Here is a 23,054-nt window from a genome sequence, read left to right as displayed (position 1 = left end):
GAGGTTCAATCAAGGGGTTTCTTTCTGCAAGGGAGTAATAAAGCAGGCATCATTTGGATTTGCCCAAGAGAACATCCTTGGCTGGCTGGCACATTTAATGCACTGCTTGCGCAAACAGTAAACAAAGCACTTTGCAAAGTATCATAAACAACCTCACCCCAAACAGGCAGGTCCCTGCCCCAGGGAGTTTACAATTTTAATTTCTACAGTGAAGAAAGACAAGATGGGGGAGAAGAGGTTAAGCAAAACAGGGGAATGACCCACTTTCACAGAACACATGTATTTAATGAATTGTGTGTGAGATTTTTTTAAAAAAACCTAATGACTTGGTTTAATATGAATTAAACTGTATATGGAAAAAAAAACTCCTACAGTTCTGATAGGGGAGGGAAGCATGATTTCTAAAGTACATGTGGGCATCACAACTAGCAACATAAAAATTATCTGAGAGAAGAATCCTCCTCTACAATGATTTGACAAGTACTCGTACTACAAACATCAATACATTGAGTATATATATAAAAAACCAACCTGCTGCCTGTATGACTGGAGGCACCTTCTTAATTGATGAAATTGTTCTGAATAGATTAAGGTGAGAATGTCTTGGTTTTGCCCTGTGGTTGTGAGGACTCAATAATTACCAGTATAAGGTGGCAATGTTTGAGGTTTTTTTTAGATCAGTCAAGGGTGAGACAGAGGGATATAAAATGCACAATGCACATTGTATAAACCCCAAAGAATGGTGAGAGAATCACGACTGACAGAATTAAGGACTTCTTCAAACAGTTACCCAGATGTAGCAGTAACCACCAAACTGGACAACTTCAAAAGGGGATTAGACAAATTTATGGAAGGCGAATATCAGAGGTGGTGTGCCTTTGAATACCAGCTGTTGAGGGATTGTGAGTGGGATATTTCTGTGTCTGTGGTCCATGTGTCCTGCTTGCAGGCTTCCCATAGGAATCTGGCTGGCCACTATGAGAACAGGATGGTGGACAAGATGGGCCATTGGCCTGTTTCAGAAGGGTGCTTCCCATGTTCTCCCCGCCCCCATTTTTCTTTTAAATACATTTTATTGTATTAATAAACAAAATAAATGAAAGATAAAGAACATAAAGAAATACTGTTATAGCTGGTTGAAAGCACCATAACTTTGGACATTATCACTGATCTTCTTGTTCCAAGATACTACAAAAATACCCATTTTAACCTGTTAGGCTAACTTATATGTATATTTTATAATAAATTAGTTCAATTATAGACTAAATTTTCATTGTTTTGGAACATGTAGCAGAGATCATGGTTACAAGGAACAGGTTGGATGTGAAATACATCTGTGTTTGAAATATGATTGGCCCGGGGGGGGGGGGGTCGCCAGAAGGTGATTTCGCCTAGGGCGCAAAAAACCCTAGCACCAGCCCTGTGTGCAAAGTGCAAGAAGGGGAGAGGGAGAGGAGAAGGTGGATGTCCCTGTGCTAACAGGGCAACTTTGTTGGATGCATTCCTGTGTATTTTATGAAAACATACACACAATATAGAACATTTTGATGTAGACATTTGCATGTTCTTTGAACCAATCAGCACAGATTGGTTCTGATGACTTATGATTGAGTGCAAGTGAGTCTGAAACATGACAGAATTAGTTGTGCTGTTTGCAATCCAATTTTGTCTCTCTCCAGCCCTGCACTTGTGGAGGTACTAATACAGTATATCTTTGGCTGAAGTGTATGCAGAGAGGGTGTGTGGGTGTGTGGAAATTAAAAGGCATAGTCTCCATTCTATCAGAAGCATGCACAGCCTGAGGATACAGAGTTTATCAGGGAGCTAAGGAGAAAAGCTACTCTGAGATGTTGTTAAAATATTGGCAGTGATTCATCACCGCAAGCATTTTAGTTAGGGCTGAATTTAACGGGCAGATTGTAGAGTTCTGCTACCTTCTGAATATATTTTGTTTCCCTCCTGACTCTTTCTTGAGAGCTTACATGCTGCTCAGCTTCTGCTGCTGCTTTTAATCTCCCACTGACAAATGTGTGTGTGATTAGGATCGACATAATGGGAGTCAAGGCACACCACTCGGGCATTACTCAGGCTCCTACAGACAAGAGCTGTAAAACTCAGGCTGGTGTCTGTGTGTAGGTTTTCATTCTTTGAGACATGATTTTTCCCATTTTTGGGCTAGGAGGGCAGCAGACTAGGCTATCTCCTTCAGAACTACATTATATATAATTATGTTTTGAGGTCAAAAATATGCATGAATGTGGTGATATCCTCCTGAACTGAATCACAAAATTGTTGCCTACAGTTTGGGTTAGCTGGGAGTGGGGCTTTCCCCCCTTCTGGGTATTTTATGGATAGACACCAGCCAAAGCATGCAGGCAAGAAGCTTGCAAAGAAAACAGACTGTATTTAGTTAGCTGAATTTGGTGCAAATATCCAATAATTGCTCTGTACCTGGATCATAACTGCCAAGTTATCCCTTTTTTACAGGGATTTTCCCTCATGCTGAATAGGCTTCCTCGCGAGAAAAGCGAAAACTTGGCAGCTATGACCTGGATTATGAGTGGGGGCCCTTGCTACTTGATTACTTCAGTGAAGGAAGATATGGATCAACACGGGACAGCTCTGAACATTGAAGTGACATGCACTTATACTAGAAAGCATGGTATTTTAGGAATGGGGCATGGACTGCTGGCATTAAGACGGGTTCTGATTCCTCATCCGCTTAAGAATATATTAATGTGCTATGTCCTTATTGAATTCCCTGTTTCACCTTGACCCAAAATATAGAATTAATACATATTTATGCAGTTTCTTATTGGTAGCTAGCCAATTTGAGAGTTTTCTTTTTAGCGAGGTAGAATTAAAAACAAAAGTTTTTTTATAACACAAATATGGAGCAAAATTCAACACAGAGCTAAGGAGATTGCTCCCCTCTCCTTCCCCTGTGAGCTGTTTTGCAAGTTCTCCCAAACCCCAACCCAGCCAATTTGTAGGGGTGCAGGGCATGTGTAGAGGGAGAAGAGTGAGGAAGCCACATTGCATTAACTGAAGTCCTGGCACTGGCTTTTGCTAGCAAGAGCAGTTAATTGAATCTGGCCCCAATCCCCACCACCATCACCAGAGTTGGGGTAGCTAGCCTGGTGCCTTCCAGAGGTCTTTGAGTACAACTCCCATTAGCACCAGACAGTATGGCTAATTAGTATTGAAATATGATGGAATTTGTAGTCCACAACTTCTAGAGGGCACCAGGTTGGCTACCCCTACCCTAGAAGAATACTCAGATTTGATTACATTCATTGGCCTATTGGCATGTGTCCTTTATTTTCCCATTGTACCATCAGTTACAAACTATGTTGGCCTCTCAGAATAAAGATTCATGCTTTTCATGCTGAACAGAATAACACCACAGTGTTACCTGCAGACAATGCCAAAAATCAGCCATTTACACATTCCACATGCAATTTCATTGTCATCACCGGATATTCTTTCAGCAATAGGTTTCTTCCCAGTATGTAGACAGTTCTGACTGAAAATCTTGAGTGTTGGGAACTGGAGAATAATATAAAGTACACCACTATGTACCATCTATAAGAGATACCGGCAAAAGTAATCTATTTGACACATGAGATACACATTGATACATATGAAAAATTGCAGGATTAAAAAGGGGTGGTGGTGAATGCATCTCTTATCAGCTGTTACTGGAGTCCTATCTGATATTTTTACAGGGAGAAGGCAGTATCCACAGAGCTCTGTTATGGAAAACTGAGGAATAACGAAAAGAGGATTCTTAAATAGCTTGGGTGTGTGTGTGTGTGTCATGCCTTGTTTATTGACAGGACATACAGGGGACCTGGCTCCTGGATATTATTTCCAGAAAAGTACGCTGTAGCAATGATGGTGCGCTAAACAGTTACACCCAGACAAACTGTGAAGCATGTCTATTCTCCTGCATTAGTACTAAGCTCATTTAAAAAAAAAATCAATGCAAAAGTGGTTAAGGATTTATTTTCTCTGTTGCAATGCAGGCTATTGCCTCAATGCTATTGAAAAATAAAATAAAACCCTTGCTGTATTAGTTATTTATTTGCTATTTTTACAAAAGAGAAGCTCATAGCAACTTACAGGGATGAAAATTCAAAGAAATACAATACAGATAAAGACGAAGTTATTGTTCAAAATAAATAAATAAATCCATCATAATCAAATAACTACCTTTGTCTGTGAAAGTTTCTCTATTTCAAATTTGAATTATTAAACTATTGCTACCAGTAAGGATATATTCCATGACTATTGAGTTAAGCACATAAAATATGTGTGAAGTCCAACTTCATTAAGAGATCCTTATGGATATTCTTGCATAAATGGAGAGCTGTTGGCTGTATGTTTCTCTCTCTCTCTCTCTCTCTCTCTCTCTCTTGCATTGGGGGGGGGGATCCTGCCCTGAAAATGTCTGCTTCTCATATCTAAGTTATTAGAGAACAGTATAAAGTACTGTCTTCCTAACCACAAGGTAGAACTTGTACCCCAGATCTGAACCCCCCCTTAATTGACATGATCTATAATTGATCTATTGATTTATTGATGAATGTGCCATAGATCTGAAGGAACCAAGGTAGAGTCTAGCTAGATACCTAGATACCCAGAACCTTTTTAATAATGGAATCATAGAGTTGGGAGGGATCCTGTGAATCACCTAGTCCAGGCATCCCCAAACTGCGGCCCTCCAGATGTTTTGGCCTACAACTCCCATGATCCCTAGCTAACAGGACCAGTGGTCGGGGAAGATGGGAATTGTATTCCAAAACATCTGGAGGGCCGAAGTTTGGGGATGCCTGATCTAGTCCAACCCCCAACAAAGCAGGAATATGCATCTGTCCCTTACGGGGACTGAACCTGCAACCTTGGTTTTATCAGCACAACACTCTAACCAACTGAACTATCCATCTACAATATATATTTCCAGATCCGCAATATGACTCGGATTCTGCTTCTGATAAATTTCTGTAGCACTTTTATTCATTTTACCGTATTCATTTTTCCTCCAAGAATAATTTTTTTGACTGTCTATGATTACCTTTTGCTAATGGTAAAGATACTGTGCACATATTCTCTTTCTCATGCACACGGACAGAACAGAACAGCCACAGCCAGCCCAGAAGGGAAATTGGGGGGGGGGGAGAGAAATCTCTAACTGAACCTTCAGTAAAACTTGAAAATGATGAAACTAATTATTGAGGCTGGAATAGAGCCAATATATCCCCAAGCAAACAATCTTACATATGCCAAAGGATAAAATAATCCTAACTAGCAAGCTTCAGGGTAAGAGCTTTCAAAGTATGCAAAGCCCTTTGGGATTACTCATCTCTGTTTAAGTGTCAGCATTGTTATTACCTTCAGGGAGTTAGTAGTCTATTTCTCTCAACCACCATTAGTTTATGTTAAGCCTTCCTTTTCAAGGTACTTATTCTGGAAAGAAGTGTTATAAAAGAAATGATTTTGCAGGTGTCAATTCTGTTGATTAAGTGTAATGGCAGGACTGTTAGGCTACTTGGCAGTGCAGTACATGGAGTCCTCAATTGCCAACAAGACATTTATTCACCTGCATGCTACTTAATACCCAAACAGCTCAATACTTAAGCACTCCCCTGGCACAAATCCCAAGCATGAAGTAAATCGGGGTTGCTTTAGCAGAGAATTCTGAAGCAGGCTAGACGACGAGTTTCACAAAGGCTATCCAGGTGCCATAAAAATAATGAAGACTCTAAAATGTCAGAAGGTTCATCAGTCCCTATGGTTAAGCCCAACTTGAAAAATGTAACTATTACAAGATTTATTTCACACATACTTTCTGTTGTATACATTGTGCCACTCAGTCCTTCTTTTGATTACTTGGAAGCAAGTCCCACTGAGCTAAGTAGGGCTTTCTTGCAGGTAAGTGTCTACTGGACTGCAATGTTGGGCCAGACGTTATTAGTATTCACTTCATTTCTATACTGTACTGATTTTTATTTTTAAGAAAAAAATCTCAAATGATTTACAGCCAACCTTGAAACATCAAATAAAACAATCCAGAATAAAACATTACTGAAGAAAGTCATATATAAAGTATATATTCAAAGCAACATAATTAACAGGAAATTGAAAGATTGCCTTAAAGATTTCAGAATAAAACATTACAAAGGAGGTCAACTACAGAATGCACTTTTAATGAAGCAAAGTTAACAAAACAAACAATATCTTAAACATTTCAGAAGAAAATGCTACTAAAGGAAGTCAAATATAAAATGCACATTTAAAACAGCATAATTAGTTAAAGGGTTCTATGTGCATGGGCCAAAATATTTGAGTCCTCCACTTTTAAAAGCAGATCAAGTCCCACCTCTTTCCACTGACTAGTATGTTGGTTCCAAACTTTAGGAAATTTGGAAGCATATTCTGATTATGGATGCTTCCAGGTGACCTGTCCATTGAGCGTTCACCCGAATTTGTTTTGCAGGCAGGTTAGATGATGTTGCATCATAGAATTATAGAATTGTAGAGTTGGAAGGGACCACGAGGTTAATTAATCCAACCTCCTGCTATGCAGGCATCTTTTGCCTAACATGGGGCTCAAACCTATGACCCTGAGATTAAGAGGCTCATGCTAACCAGCTGAACTATTTAACAATTGGTTAAATAGTCAAGCAAGTAGTGGTTATGGTGTTGGACTATGACTAGGACCTGGGAGATCTGGGTTCGAAGTCCATTCAGCCATGAAGCTCACTGGGTGACCTTGGTTCAGTCACTGGCTCTCAGCCCAACCTACCTCACAGGGTTTTTTGTGAGGATAAAATGGGGTGGAGGAGAACCTTGAGCTCCTTGAATGAAAAGTGGGGTAGAAATTCAGTAAATAAACAAGTAAATAATAAATATTATCCTACAGTTTCCAGTTCATTTTCCCTGTCACTTTCCTTATACAAAAAGAAAAAAGAAAATAAAAAGAACTTTGGGGGAAGAGAGTTTGGTGTGGAGGACCTCCTGACCAATTGTAATTACACAGCCAGCATCTGCTGGTATGTCATCAAATGCCACTTGAAACAGCAACAGTCTGGAAACTCTAAAAGTAGAAAAAATATGTCAAGCCCTTAAATATGTGCAGAAGCATTTAAATCCTATTTCGGAGTATGCTCATTTATTTATTCAATGAGCACTGAAGGTTCCTTTGGGTGGCTAACAAATCAAAATATTAAACATCACCAAGGAAGGTCACATTGAAATACATAATTATAAAACCAGACAATAAAAACAAATATGCAAGTCATTGATAACAGGGCCCAGCAAGAATATAACCTTGATTTTTACAGCAACTTAAAAGCCTCATCTGAATTCTTACAGAAGGAAGGTGAGGCATAGACTATTCTCTGAAATTGTTTCACTACAGAAATTCAAACAAACAGTATTTTGTGTCACTTCTGTATAATCATAATGATCTCATGAGCTCACACCATCACTATCAAAAATTTTAAAAAGTGTTGAGCTATGCATTTTTCTTAAATTGAAAGCAGTATAGCCCATTGCCAACCTATACTCCTTTCTATTGAAATTACCTTCAAGAGAAAGAATGACCTCAATTGCCCTGAAATCTTTTGACTTTCAGCTGTAAATCTCTTGAGGAATCCAGTAATCTACAGATTCATACAGGGGGGAATGTGTAGGAATCCTGTGGTATCTTGAGGAATCCAGTAATCTACAGATTCATACAGGGGGGAATGTGTAGGAATCCTGTGGCCATGTGGAATCCATTAATCTTTCTGTAGGGAAGTTTTGGAATGTTGTAGGTTAAATGAGCACTCAAAGTCTGCCAAGCAAAGAGCACTTATACAGCTTCAGGGGTATCCCGTGATCAAGACTATTCACTTTTTGCATGTTCCCAAAATTCTAGCAGAGATGTGATGTTTCCTTCAGACAACCTGTCTATTCAGCACTCTTCTTGATTAGCTTACAGAAAGCTTAAATGCTTTAATCCACTTCAGTTGCACAAATGTACATTTCCAGCTTGCGCTTTAATTACCCTCTGCAAAATAGTGACAATCTGGAGGCACCCCCCAAAAGAAAAAAAATAAAAGTAATTATCTGACATAATGACATCTCGTGGTGATCATTGGGCATTCAAGGCACCAATGCAGGGATTGCAAAAAACTCTGTGAAGTGCTCTGAAAGGGCACTGATCAGCTGAGGCTTGAAAACACCTATCAGCTGATATGCAGTGACCTCAAGCCTGTCAGCTGAGCAACCTCTAGTGAGCTTAGTTGTGCAGCTGGTCTAGCGGGATTGGAGTCACCATCTATTAGCTAATAGGTAGTGCCTTCATGCCTGCTGGAGTTCCCCATGCCTTGTTTTGGGTTGGGATCAGCTGTGTGGTACCTCTTATTGTCAGTCAACTGATTATCAGTGACAGCAAGCCACTCGTGCCAATGCACAATTGACAGAACACTTTAAGAGTCCCAGTTGTGTGTTGTGCCTATCTCTACTTGTCCTACATCTGATGTCAGGGGTGAGGCAGCTATAGATAGGGGTAAATGGCCTCACAGACAGAGGTTCACCCACTCACTCTCTCACACATACAGCCCACCACCAAATCACAGCTTTTCTGCTTTCAACTGGGAATATCTTCTGCTTCCAGACTTCTAACATACTCTAGCCAAGTGAGCTGCTCCCCTTTCCATAGCCCCAAAGGGGTGATTGGCATTGCAACCACTGTGTGGGGAAAAGGGGTTAATGTGTCCATCTGTGTTATGAAAGCCAGCCCTACTGTCCACATTCATATCCTGTTTCTATGACGTTTTCTCTCTACTCATTAGCAATTTTATCAAACTAGTAAACATTGTATGAAGCATCAGTAAAGTTTGACAGCTTTTGAACTAGCTGCCTCTTTAAAAATAGTTTGCCTTTCTTCAATTAGAAGGTGGCAATATTTAGTTTCAAACCAATGAAAGTTTCACCTGCTTATTTCTGTATATCAGACCTATATTCCAGGCACAGGGACAAGCCAGACCATTTTACCAGGTCAGTTGGTAATCCAAGTGGTAAGTATATCTGTAAATTCACATTAGAGTATCTTTGCGTCATATGAAACTTTCATTTAAATAACTGGATTATTAACTATTATTAAGTCAACAGATAGGCTCCTTAGGACAAAAACTGGATATAGAAGAGAAGCTACCAAGCAAAGGTGAGAGATGGTGAAGCTGCATCTTTATTTGGAGCCCAGTCCTGTGACGTCTAAGTAAACATTCTTAGTATCAGGCTACAGAACACACACATACATTACCCAAACATGTGCTCTTTTAAGAACACACTGGTGACCAAATTAAACACAATAACACTTTATATTTCCTTTCAAAAGCTGGAAAGCATTTGCAAACTTACAAGGCAATTAAAACAAAAATCTCTCTAGCACTATCCAAGTCACTTTATGCCCTCAGATTCTATGACAGCAAACTAAAAACGAAAAGCAAGCAGCTTTTGTGCATGTACATAATAAAGCAGATAGTCTTTGCTTTCTGTAGGGGGTAATCTAATGCAACAGCTTAGAGTGTGCTGCAGGGAGCTGCTAGATGAGAGCAGCTAAGTTATAAAGATTTGTTCTACACAAGAGGAATTAAGATTTGAAATAGGGGGAAGTGTTAGCCTCTCTTGCCCCTCACCCCAATTTTTGGCAAGGGAAGGGGTGGCACAACACGGTACAATGAATGCAACACAAAGGAGTCTTTAACTCTATCCTAATTTGTTTCAATTTTCTACTTTAGCTCAGGGAGCCAAGTTTAGTTTAGACCAGCCAAGTTTGCCCACCTGGGGCATAAAATAAAATAAAATAAAATACCACAAGCAGAGATTTGTGCAACTCCTCCCTGACAGTAATAAACATAGCAAAATAACAACACATTAAATCATCCGCTGCAGTTTCGTGACATCCCAGATCACTTGCCTAAGGGCAGGCTCAGCCTCGGCCCTGCAGATGTTTTTGGCCTACAACTCCCATGATCCCTAGCTAGCAGGACCAGTGGTCAGGGATGATGGGAATTGTAGTCTCAAAACATCTGGAGGGCCAAAGTAGAGGAAGCCTGCCTATGGGTATGACCAGCCCTGTACATACAGTCATCTTTCTAGCCCTATCAATCTCCCAGGACATTCTATACAAGATCTCAAAGCAGCTGTTTTATTACAGAAAAATTTCAGAAACAGACTGGAAAGAGAAGTTGCTGAATTGCAACTCATTACCAAGCTTAAAACCATGGAGACACCTGGTATGAACAGAGACATAGGATTCTTATCTCATTATACATGATCAAGCTTTCTTTAGCACCTCAGCCCTTGCTTTTTCCTGCAAGACCAATTGCAGTCATTAACAGTCATTAACAGTCATCAGCAGGTTACCACTCCTATCAGCCCATCACCCATTCCCATCAACACCCCCCCCCCTGAATATACATAAGGGTCTGGTTAATTTCAGTGTATGTGCATGTACACGAAAGCTCATACCAAAATAAAAACTTAGTTGGTCTTTAAGGTGCTACTGAAGGAATTTTTTAATGGTCATTCAGGATCTCATAAAGCTACTTTTTCTAATACTCGCATAAAGAGAGTTATTACCTTGTTTAATAACTAAATGGCAAGTAGAAATCCAACAGTTGTGGTTTCTACAGCAGATGCATGAGAATATCACTTCTGAAATATCTGGCACACATTTGTTAAAAGCACCAAACTTCTAAATAGCAATTTAAGTTGCAACCTTTATTGAATCCAAAAAGTTAGACCTATTATTGAGCTGGAGATATTATGCTGCCCACAGACAGTTTTTCCAGGAAACCTGTATGATTTTTGGGGTGTGGGGGTGTGTTATGTTATGTATCTAACAAAACAACTAGGGAAATATCATAGTTGTTGGGATGTGAGAAGCCTTCTTCTGTGACATGCCAAGCCAAAACTACTTTGTAATGCATTTTGCCAAAACCCGACTAGATTGTAAAGTTTCTTTTTCCTGCCCGTTTGTCTTTGACAGTAATCAGAAAAAGCAGGTGAAGCTTTTCTTGAAATTATAAGAGCAACTTAACCTGCTTAATTTATGAGCTTCTTCCAGAGGAAACATGAGATAGAAATGGCCACTTACCTCTCTCCACGATGGCGGTTGCGGCCCGCCTCAGTGCCTCCTCTCCCCATGGAACCTCACCTCGCTGTTTTTACAGTGGCCGTTGCTGCTCCCCCCCTGGCTGCTGCAGACCCACATGGCAACCCACCAAGCCCAGTATTCAAATTGGCCTATCCATGGCGGCCTGGAGGGTTTGGGGAGTAGACCTGAGGGACACAGTCTTCCCTCAGGTCCACTTCCCAGGCATAAAAGCAAGCCAAGGCTGTAGCGCAGTAGTCCAGGAGTGTCACCTGCACAACCCTCCCTTTAGACATTTCTGTTGTTTCTTTTAAGCCCCTTTTCTTTCCATCTTAGCGGGGTTTGCTATGGTCTTTGGATGGTTGCCATATTTGGAGCTGGGAAGGAATTTCCCCGGCACTGCAGGTTTTGCCTTCCCCATAGCATTACTAACAACTTTGGTGGTTTAGACCTCGGGCAGAATTCTTAGGCTATCTCCTAACCTCGGGGGGGGGGGGTGAAGTGGTGACTCACCCCCATTCCAGTGGCAGAGATTACAGGATAGCACATTAGAGGGGTCTTGAAGGAAGACCATAGAGCCTGAAGTGGGTGGGGACTGGGCCATGGAGCTTCTTCAGCACTTCGGGTCAGGCCATCCATGTAAACCTGCATTTTGCGATGGCCCCTTCTCTTCCCCAAGCAGATCCTGTTGTGCCCCAGACACCCCACTAGGGGGCTGAGAGGGATACATACCCAATGCCTATGCCAAAGATTTGCCTACCTCTGAAATCTATAAAGTTGTAGCCTTTATAATTGCAGACAGTTGTGATGTCCATTTATTCATATACCCTAGTTAGTCAGGCTCCCCAGCGGACAGAGACTCTGTGGTTGGGCACACATGTGCCACAATTGAGTTGGGCTACTGAGAAGGACAGTAAGTGGCAACTTGAATGTTTGGTGTGGAAATGGAACTCAAAAGTAGGCAATATTTTTCTGAGATACAGTCTCTGACTTCTTAGTCTTGGGTAGTTAGTTAACTCCTGCTGCCAGAGGCAGCCAACCCTACTATTGTTTGTATACACGGTAATCTCAGTGAGATAAATTTCACTTGCTTTTACTGCTTGTCACTCTGTGCTGGGCACAAATTCTTCTGCATGTTTGTTTTTTTAAATACCTTTTTCATTCATGATAAATCACTTTCCCCGTCTCTGAGAACTAAGTCAGAAATCATGAATGAGAGTTACAGGGAAGAGATGTGATGTGAAGAGGAAAGATGCACTTTAAACAGCAGCATTTCAGTGCAGTAGCTGCCCCCCTTCTGACTTTGGTATTAATTGCTGCATTACCACTGTCCTGTAAGATAGTCAGCAAAGCTTGGTATATGAGCAAACTCCTCCTCCCTGCTGCTTTCTACAGAGGCTCCCTGTGCACCAAGTACCACCCGGATTGGTAAAGCCACAGGGCATCTTACGGCATAAATGTAGGCTGCATGGTTAAAATCTTGCTGGGGTGAGCTGTACCTTTAACACAGACTATACAAACAAGCCTCTACTGCAACCTTTCCGTGAAAGCTTTAGCGAAATCCATTTCAGCACAGAGGTGGTGCTGCTACTGCTGCTGCTGCCACTGAAACCTCAGATCAGACTTCTGTACCATCTAAGTTGGAAAGGGACTTTCCTGTCTCTGGACTGGAGGAGAGAGAGGGAGGGGGAGAGAAGAGCTTCCCTCCTCTTCGGTCAACCATGAGTGACTGTTCGAAGAGATGTAAACATGGAATTGTTAAATTTGCCCAAACCATCTTTAAACTCATCACAGGGACACTCAACAAAGGTAATGCAAGGAATTCTGTCTTCTGTAAACTGGGGAATGGGGAACTGCTGTTGCCAATTGGGGTTTTTATTACGGCTGAAATTAGCCAGGTCCCTTTAGGGACGTTGTTGCCTAGAGTGAAGTCATGTGCAGTGAAGGATGGAAGTGATGCTGGTTAGCCTTACATAACTGTTTGTAACTTCAGAGAGGTAGTTGTGGGCTCTGAGACATTCAGGCTGCAGTGTTTTCATTCATGTTTTTTTTTGGGGGGGTGTTGGTTCTACAAGCAGGTTTTTGTGCAGTTGTAGGAAGTCACTGCTTGCTAGTGTACACAAAATGAAAAGGTTTGGCAAAGTGTTCTGCTCTAGTGTCAGATTAGTATCTTAATAGTGTACTTGATAGAGAATTCATCTCGTTGCAAGTGGTAGTGTGTGTCTCTAAAAACCTTTAGTTCTAAATCTGGGACATTAGTTATTACAGGCATTGCTTCAAAAGCTATTCTTCTTCTTGCACGCTTGCAGTATCTAGAGTGAAGTGTGAATCAGTTCACTCAATCTGTTTATTTTTAGATGGGTCAAAGCCTTCTCTTTCCTGTTTGGGGGTGGTCCCTAAATGTATTGAAATTGATGCCTTTTAAAAAAAATCATTTTAAAGAGTGAAATTTTCATTGGCTGTTGTTTGTCTGAACTTTAGGAACAGGGAAAGTGCTTTAATTTTCTGAAGTGTCCTGTGCATTCAGACCTTAACTGCTTAAAATATCTAGTTGAGACTTTATAGAAGTCTTTAGAGAAGTTTATTGGCTTGAGCCCATTTTAAAAAACAGGATCACATGTGTGTTTAATGCAGCTGTTGAGTCTCATTATGGTTACCTGCTGAGTTTATTTCAATAAAAGAACATAAAGATTTAAAAACACATTAGGTACATTATCAGAAAAATGAAGGAATGTTTGAGAAGTTTGAAACCTCATATATGCTATTTTGGTGTTAGTGGTTGTGGGGAAAATGTGTGTTTGTTTTGGATATTATTTTCCGACAGAAAGAACTTAATGTGTACCTGGGGATGTGTGTTAACAGCTGGTGACAAATACTAAGATATAATGTATTAGCACATCCTCTTCTAGTACAGATTGGGGAATTGATTCATTTGATTCCTTTGTATTTGTAATGAACAGATTCAAAAATCCAATAATGGCAGGTTCCTCTGCTGATTTCCAAGTCAGTTTATACAAAACATTATGATTTTCATGCAGTTGCTATAATTTTGTTTCTCTACTTATTCTCTTGCTGTTTCCTTCCTTCCTTTGTATGAAGACTGTTGAGCATAAGGCCAGCAGTTAAAAACCTGTTATTATAACTATCAGGCGGTGGCAGTTCTTTATTATCACCAATATGCCTTTTCATGCAGAAGCACTGGTAAAAAGTTTGCAGGAGAAATACCATGTTGGACAATTGCATGTCAGTGCTGAGAAAGAAGTGGTGGCATTCTTCCCCCCTGGATTCAGGCTTCCAGCACACCAGTGTACTAATTCCTACTTCTATGGTGGAAAGAAGTTGTGTGTGTTCTTAAAACTTTGAACTTGGTGATCCCCCCCCCTTTTTTGTCCTTCAGTGAAGCTGGTCTCTTTCTGAATGTCAGGTGTGCCAGCTACCTAGGGGAAAGGTTTTGGGAGGCACTTGGACAAGACGCTCTCATTGGCCCCCCTTTTCCTTGAGGCCCCCCTCAAACTGCATGATAGTCCTCCCCTCTAAGCACAACTGCCCTGAGGGAGAACAGAAGGCACAGGCAGGATGCTGCTTCATCTTCTTACATACATCACTGTTGGGGTGCTTAGAGAGGGTAGGCATAACCACAAGGTTCAGGAATTCTCAGTGAACTCCTTGCAGAGATATGGATCTTTTAAAGTGCCAGATGATGCCTTGGGCAAGAACACCCAAGAATCCTCACTGCATTATGGTTCCAAACAATTGATTTTACACCATTTTAGCAGATTGATCCCTCATTAGACCAGAAACCTCCATGCTCACCTTTGATATCTTCAAAAAAATGAGGAAATTTGTCATTCAACACTAAGAAAATTAAGATAAATTTAATATCCCTGAGGAAAAAAGGTGAAGGAGAAGCATAGGTGGCAATGGAGTGCAAAGGTCAATTTATTATACAGTATGTGGATTATGCAATAAACTCAAGCAGACAGAGTACGTGTGTGTGTGTGTGTGTGTGTGTGGCCTGAGCCTAAGATGTTTACTGAGAAGTTCCCATGAGTTAAATGATGTGTGCTGCCTAGTAAATGTACTGATAACTACAATGTATCTTAGAAGCGTGTAAAGGGATGTGGAGGATGCAGAACTAATTCAGATTGATTTTGGGATATTGGTGTATTGAGACTACAATGGGGTTTGTGCCATCTAATGATTATGGTTCCCCTGAAAACAATATTGGTAGCGTGTGTATGTGTGTGTGTGTGCGCAGCCCTATCTCCCACCCCCAAATGAGGCAAGGTAAAGCAACTGCCTTAGGTGGCAGGATCCATAGGAGCAGCTAATCCCAATGTAGTCCTTTATTCCCTCCTTGTTTCTGATAATAGATCTTCACTCACCCCTTCTTCCCTGATGGGGAGTGAGAGTATCATTTTGTCAATTGCCTCAGGTGTCAGAATGTTTGGGACCAGCCCTGGTTGTGTGTGTGAGAGAGATAATTAAGTGTGTATACAGAGAGAGAGACAGACAGAGGGAGATAGATGGATGCCTGTACACACACTGACACAGAGAACCACAGTTCCCACAGATATCTGATCTGGGAAGAGGAAATGACTATTAGACTAGCACAAATAAAGGGTATAAGAATGGTCTTGCTTCTGAATTAAACACCCCTGTTGAAGCTCCAAACCTGCTGGGCTTCTGCACGTGAGTTCTTGTAATGAATTTATATATTATGCTTCACATTGGACATGCATGAGTGTGAGACCCTCTAACCAGTACAAATGACTAGAAAATGTATGTTGCTTTATAACACTGGAATCATGGTCCTATTGCTCATCTCTTGTTTGAAATGATGATGTGTGCTCCGACTTAGTCACTTCTTTTTTCTGGCGACATCCAACTTCAAAGCTGCAAACATTAGATGTTTGTGGTCTCCAAGGAATCAAACTTTTGAAACTTTAATCATGTCTTTTCTTCTGCAGCATGACTTTCTGACTGGAAGATGCAGACTTAAGAAGGCATAAACAGCAGGAACAAGTTGATTTTAAAATGTCTGTCAAGTATCTGATGTAATTAAAATTGAACATTCTCATACAATAAGTTAGGAAACTAAAAAGTCAAACAAACATTTAATGGATTAAACATCTTGAAGACAAAAGCAGTCCTGGGTAAACAATGGCATTACAATTAACTAATTGTGATTACCTGTATGTTCCAGAAAATGTTTCTTCTTCAGACACTTAGGATATTCTGTTTATTTACACTAAATTGATTGCTCCTGGATATAATGCAGATCCAGAGATATCTGTACCATCCCCTTCAGCCCAGTGGTACAGACATGTTTTCCACCTTGCCTCTTTCAAGCACAAATTGTACAAAAATAATAAAAATCGCTCAAATCACAGTATGATATACCATACTTTCAGTCAACATTCTATGAGATCAATGCTGGTTTACATGCTATGGCTTGTAAAAGTTGAGGTTAAGAGCTGCAAATCCTAGAGCCCAAGTAAATGGACTGCTGTTCTTATACAGATTACTTGCAGTCCATGACTGCATGTGTTGGTGTTAGGGTTGCCAGACTCCATAGAGGACAGGACTTCTGTGCCTTTAATTGCCCTGCTCTCTGTTGAGTCTGGAAACCTTAAAGAGAAACCAGCAGACCCTTTGCTTGGAATTTAAACAAAGGGTCTGCTGGTTTCTCTTTAAGGTTTCCAGACTCAACAGAGAGCAGGGTAATTAAAGGCACAGAAGTCCTGTCCTCTATTGCATCTGGCAATCCTAGTTGGTGTGCATGCTGTACGCCAATGCTCATTGGAGCCCCGATTCCTACTGCAGTCTCTTTGGGAAGTGGCATTTGATGCAATATAAAGCGCTTCTTATAGCAAAATTCCAGCTTAAACTGAAGAAAGTAGGAAAAACCACTGGGCCAGTAAGATACAATCTGAATCAAATACCTTATGAATACACAGTGGAAGTGAGGAACAGGTTTAAGGATTTAGATTTGGTGGACAGAGTGCCTGAAGAACTATGGATGGAGGCTCGTAACATTATACAGGAGGCAGCAACGGAAACCATCCCAACGAAAAGGAAATGCAAGAAAGCAAAATGGCTGTCCAACGAGGCCTTACAAATAGCGGAGGAGAGGAGGCAAGCAAAATGCAAGGGAGATAGGGAAAGATACAGGAAACTGAATGCAGATTTCCAAAAAACAGCAAGGAGAGACAAGAGGGTCTTCTTAAATGAGCAATGCAAAGAAATAGAGGAAAACAATACCGTAGAATGGGGAAAACCAGAGATCTGTTCAAGAAAATTGGAGATATGAAAGGAACATTTCGTACAAAGATTACCATAATAAAGGACAAAAGTGGTAAGGACCTAACAGAAGCAGAAGACATCAAGAAGAGGTGGCAAGAATACACAGAGGAATTATACCAGAAAGATACGGAGGTCTTGTACACCCCAGGTAGTGTGGTTGCTGACCTTGAGCCAGACATCTTGGAGAGTGAAGTCAAATGGGCCTTAGAAAGCACTGCTAATAACAAGGCCAGTGGAAGTGATGATATTCCAGCTGAACTATTTAAAATTTTAAAAGATGATGCTGTTAAGGTGCTACACCCAATATGCCAGCAAGTTTGGAAGACTCAGCAATGGCCAGAGGATTGGAGAAGATCAGTCTACATCCCAATTCCAAAGAAGGGGAGTGCCAAAGAATGCTCCAACTACCGCACAATTGCGCTCATTTCACACGCTAGCAAGGTTATGCTTAAAATTCTACAAGGCAGGCTTAGGCAGTATGTGGACCGAGAACTCCCAGAAGTGCAAGCTGGATTTCGAAAGGGCAGAGGAACCAGAGACCAAATAGCAAACATATGCTGGATTATGGAGAAAGCTAGAGAGTTCCAGAAAAACGTCTACTTCTGCTTCATTGACTATGCAAAAGCCTTTGACTGTGTCGACCACAGCAAACTATGACGAGTTCTTAAAGAAATGGGAGTGCCTGGTCACCTCATCTGTCTCCTGAGAAATCTCTATGTGGGACAAGAAGCTACAGTTAGAACTGGATATGGAACAACTGATTGGTTCAAAATTGGGAAAGGAGTACGACAAGGTTGTATATTGTCTCCCTGCTTATTTAACTTATATGCAGAATTCATCATGCGAAAGGCTGGACTAGATGAATCCCAAGCGGGAATTAAGATTGCCGGAAGAAATATCAACAACCTCAGATATGCAGATGACACAACCTTGATGGCAGAAAGCGAGGAGGAATTAAAGAACCTTTTAATGAGGGTAAAAGAGGAGAGCGCAAAATATGGTCTGAAGCTCAACATCAAAAAAACCAAGATCATGGCCACTGGTACCATCACCTCCTGGCAAATTGAAGGGGAAGAAATGGAGGCAGTGAGAGATTTTACTTTCTTGGGCTCCTTGATCACTGCAGATGGTGACAGCAGTCACGAAATTAAAAGGCGCCTGCTTCTTGGGAGAAAAGCAATGACAAACCTAGACAGCATCTTAAAAAGCAGAGACATCACCTTGCCGACAAAGGTCCGTATAGTTAAAGCTATGGTTTTCCCAGTAGTGATGTATGGAAGTGAGAGCTGGACCATAAAGAAGGCTGATCGCCGAAGAATTGATGCTTTTGAATTATGGTGCTGGAGGAGACTCTTGAGAGTCCCATGGACTGCAAGAAGATCAAACCTATCCATTCTGAGGGAAATCGGCCCTGAGTGCTCACTGGAAGGACAGATCGTGAAGCTGAGGCTCCAATACTTTGGCCACCTCATGAGAAGAGAAGACTCCCTGGAAAAGACCCTGATGTTGGGAAAGATGGAGGGCACAAGGAGAAGGGGACGACAGAGGACAAGATGGTTGAACAGTGTTCTCGAAGCTACGAACATGAGTTTGACCAAACTGCGGGAGGCAGTGGAAGACAGGAGTGCCTGGCGTGCTATGGTCCATGGGGTCACGAAGAGTCGGACACGACTAAACAACTAAACAACAACAACAACAAAGCGCTACAGCTGGAAGGCAAATGTCATCTACCATCAGGGATCAGTATTTTTAGGTATGCGCTGAAGGGAACTCCAAAAGCTGCTTGGCTGCTCTGCCTCTCCTCCCAGCTGTCTGTTCACTGTCATGTTCAAGTGAAGAGAGTGGGGGGAAACTTGCTTCAGGACAAGTGAACAAGCAGCAGCATTAACAGCAGTGATAAGGAGGGGGGGGGTTGCTCAGGGTTTTGGGTTGCAAGTGGAGGACACCCATCAATCTAGAAGTGAATAATCCTTCCAAGGATCTCTCCCTTGAACCAATACTGCTACAGAAAACAGGCAGTCCTGTTTCTGACTCCTGCATTGTGGCTCATAAAAGTGGGGGAGAAGTGTGCATTCTTTGCACTAGGAAGGGTTTCTGGAATTTGTAACTCGTCAGGGCCCTGTATGCAAATGCAACAGGCCTGTGCATGAGCCACCACCTCTTGGAAGTCCTCAGAAGATGTGTGTAGAGCCCACTTCCCATAAATGCATAACCAATAATTGAAACATGTACCAGTACATGGGCCAAGGTTTAGGATATTCTGGCTATTACAGTATTTATTTATTATTGTTAGAAAAGGTCCATAAAAGTAGCCAAGGTTGATAATTCAAAAGAGATTGTTTGTATAATGTAATAAGAGCAGAGAACTATTTAGTTGGTGACTCATCTGGGATCTTCTTTCTCAAAGTTGGAGAAATTGCTGTACCTTAAGTGACCTGCACTCTTTCTTTGCTCCTGAAAGTCCTTTTTAAAGCTACCACGCCAGGATCAATGCATGGGATTTTTTGTGTGTATGTTTAGTTTCTATTAAGCATTCTAAGTTTCTGGCAGCTGGTAATTTTTGCCTACTTTTCATTTTAATTGCCTAATTATCTGCTTCAGTGAAATAAAGCCTTCCCAGTCTTTTCATCTGCTCCCCCCCCTAACCGGTGAACAGACGGACTGTGTAATATTTACAAACGTAATACTATAATTAACATCATATAATGTTTGGATTAATTTTATAATGTTTGCTGCCTTCATGTTTGTGGTGATCAGGGATGTTATTTGGGCTTGTGTAACAAATACAATTGATCTCTACTAATTATAACAGAGGAACTGTTATATGTAATCTGTATGGCCAATGTATTCCTATAAAATATCCAGTCTGTGCAAGTATGTAACTGCTGTTCCTAGTCAGCCAAAGGAAGTAACTACAGATGTGATGAGAACATCAGTGATAGTGGAAAGATATTTTTGCTTTTTCTCAGTCAGGACAGTGATCCAATATAGAATTTGGAACTTTATTGGCACAATCTGAGACTCCTCCTTCTATGAAAGGCAATACTGTTTGACAAACAGGTGGGTATGATCAACTGCATTCAGGGAGCTTTTAACATTCCTGTATTGCTATTGTGATGAAGTGTATTTATTTATTTATTGAATTAATATCCCCCCTTTAGCCAAAAAGAATCCCCCAAAATCAGCAAGAAGATGGTCCCTGACCTCTGGCTTGAAATCTCAAAAAATTAAATCATCACACATGAGGAGAAAGCAAGTTCAAGCATATGGTATTCAAGTTACAGTTGTCAAAATACAACATTGTCCTTGACATAAACAGCAGTTAATCTATGGAAGCACTCTTTTCTCTCTCACACCTCAATCCCCTCGTCAACATCCAAGTGCAGAGCTGGTGGCAATGCCCATGCCATGAGGACAAAAAAGATCCTGATGCAGTTCTTCCCACAGACTAGATGGCTTTCAGCATGGTTTATGAGCTGCCTTATGCTGTGTTAATTCTGATGATAGTCGGTCTCTTGGGCAAAAATCTTTTATAAGTTTGCCACCTGATTTGCTTGAAGTGGAGATGCTATGAATATAACCTTTTAAATAAAGAGGATATTTGTCCATGGAAAGAGAACAACCCTCTGGGTTATGTTGGACTCGCAACTACCAGCAGCCCCAGCTGGCAGGACCAATGTACAGGAATGGTGGAAATTGTAGGCCTGGAGCAGTGATTTCCAACAGGTCGATCATGATCGACTGGTCGATCCCTGAGTGATCGTGGTCAATCGCGGGCTCCCTTCCGATCTCTGGTAGCAGATAGCATTGTGTTGAAAGTCTCCTCCCCCTGCCGCCCTCGCTCTGTCCGTCTGCTATGTGAATTGGGCAGTTGTTAGCACTACGGTACTAAGCTTTCGTGTATTTTGCTGCGTCCGCTTGTTAATAGTGCCATTGCTATTGAGCGTTTATTGTCCCTCCGCTAAGAAGCTCTGAAATTTTTGCCTCCCGTAAGAAAAGCTCCACAACTGAAGCCTCCCTTACCAAAAAAGCTAAATAACCTTGGCCTCCCCCCCCCCAATGACAATGGGTAGATCACTGCCAGTTGCTTTATACTGAGAGTAGATCACGGTCTCTAGGGAGTTGGAGGTGCCCGGCCTAGAACATCTGGAGGCCTGTTTGTTTCTTATCCCTGGTGTAAAGAATGTGATACAACTCCATCCTCTTCTCTTACCTTATCGATATTCATCCTGTGTTTATCTTTTTTCAACTCTCTTATGTCATGGAGAATGGCAATGGTAGTACGGTATGGCTGTTTCCTGAATGGGCTGGTTTATATTAGATATTCTACTGTGGAAGGGCCAGGTTTGGTTGATACAGTCACATTAAATGTCGGTATACAGCTGTTAGCGCAGTTCCAGATTTTTTAAATGCAGGCAGAAAACGCATCAGGATTGTAAGTCCATGTTCTCCTTGAAATGAATATTCATTGAGTGTTTCCACTTGGGATGTTTAAATTCACACTTCCTCTCATTTTCCAGTGAGCTTCTAATTTTGTTGCGTTACCAGTTTTCTAATATTTTCCTTTCCAAGGAAAGAGGATGGACTACATCGACTGCTGATAACTTAAGTAGTTATAAGATTTAAAGTAAGAATGATTAATGGAAACTCTCTAAATGAGAGGCACGGTACAGTAGCTTTTCAGAAGTGTGGTGAAAAGACTGATGCAGCCAAGCATTGCCGAGGTGCTAATACATATTGCCCAAAATAGCTGAAATACTGCAAATAGTGCCATGTTATACAATTGCATTTCAAAAGTTGATACTTTATAATCAGCGTTTGTCATTAAAGTAGCTTTGCACTTGGATTATTCTGAATAAGATGTTGCCTCTGAATAATTATTATTCTGAGTAAGATGTTTCCTCTGGACTAAGTGACACAACATTACATTCACACTGTAAGAAGCTCATGGCACTGCTCATGGTTATATCTCCTCTTTATAATCACAACAACTCTGACAGGTAGGGAATGAAACTCAAGTCTCCTGAAACCTGAGCACTACATTGTGCTGGTTTTTGATGTGATCAGCTCCCACCATTCTCAGATGTTTGCTGCATGCTGGAAAATAAAACTAGGTGATTGTGGTTGCAGTTTAGGAGGGTAGTTCTTTATCTTGTCCTGGTTAAGGAGTTGTATTCTGCTGTTCTTGATTGCTCAGATCACAAATTATAGTTTCTGCTTGAACTGGGAGTAGCTAAATTTCAAGGCGCTGAAATTTATAGTGTGCACTCTTATACTGTCTGGTATCCTTATTATGAAAAGGGATAAACACATATGACAAACACTAGGATCCTTATAGGAAGGCTGCCATGTTAGCAGAACAATTGAAAGAAGATTGGGCTTTTCCCGCTGTTGGTCTTTGCTGCTGTTGTTACATTTGTATTACAGTGATGAACAGTGTCTATGTATCACTGTTAAAACATACTGTAGCTTTTTAGGCTGCTTTCCCCCTTGTTTTGAATGAATGACTGAAGAAATGGCAAATGCAGTTATTCACCAAACAATTTGATGCAGACAATTCAAACTATATTGGCATATGCTCAGCTTTAATTTCTCCTGT

At 41.1% G+C, this 23,054-nt stretch overlaps 2 protein-coding genes across 2 annotated transcripts in view; one reads left to right on the top strand and one right to left on the bottom strand.

Annotated features, from left to right (window-relative positions):
* Window positions 1-23,054, bottom strand: part of KCNMB1 (potassium calcium-activated channel subfamily M regulatory beta subunit 1) — a 312,631-nt gene that overhangs the window by 247,116 nt on the left and 42,461 nt on the right. The window lies entirely within an intron of this gene.
* Window positions 12,824-23,054, top strand: part of KCNIP1 (potassium voltage-gated channel interacting protein 1) — a 495,512-nt gene continuing 485,281 nt past the window's right edge. The window contains exon 1 of the mRNA XM_060271731.1: window positions 12,824-12,958. Coding sequence (XP_060127714.1) covers window positions 12,871-12,958 — 88 coding nt within the window. The 5' untranslated portion in view covers window positions 12,824-12,870. The remainder of the gene's footprint in view (window positions 12,959-23,054) is intronic.

The sequence above is a fragment of the Zootoca vivipara genome, chromosome 2 (assembly GCF_963506605.1).
Source record: "Zootoca vivipara chromosome 2, rZooViv1.1, whole genome shotgun sequence".
Taxonomy (NCBI): Eukaryota; Metazoa; Chordata; class Lepidosauria; order Squamata; family Lacertidae; genus Zootoca; species Zootoca vivipara.
The sequence above is the reverse complement of the archived record's forward strand: the minus strand, read 5'-3'. Positions and strand labels throughout refer to the sequence as shown.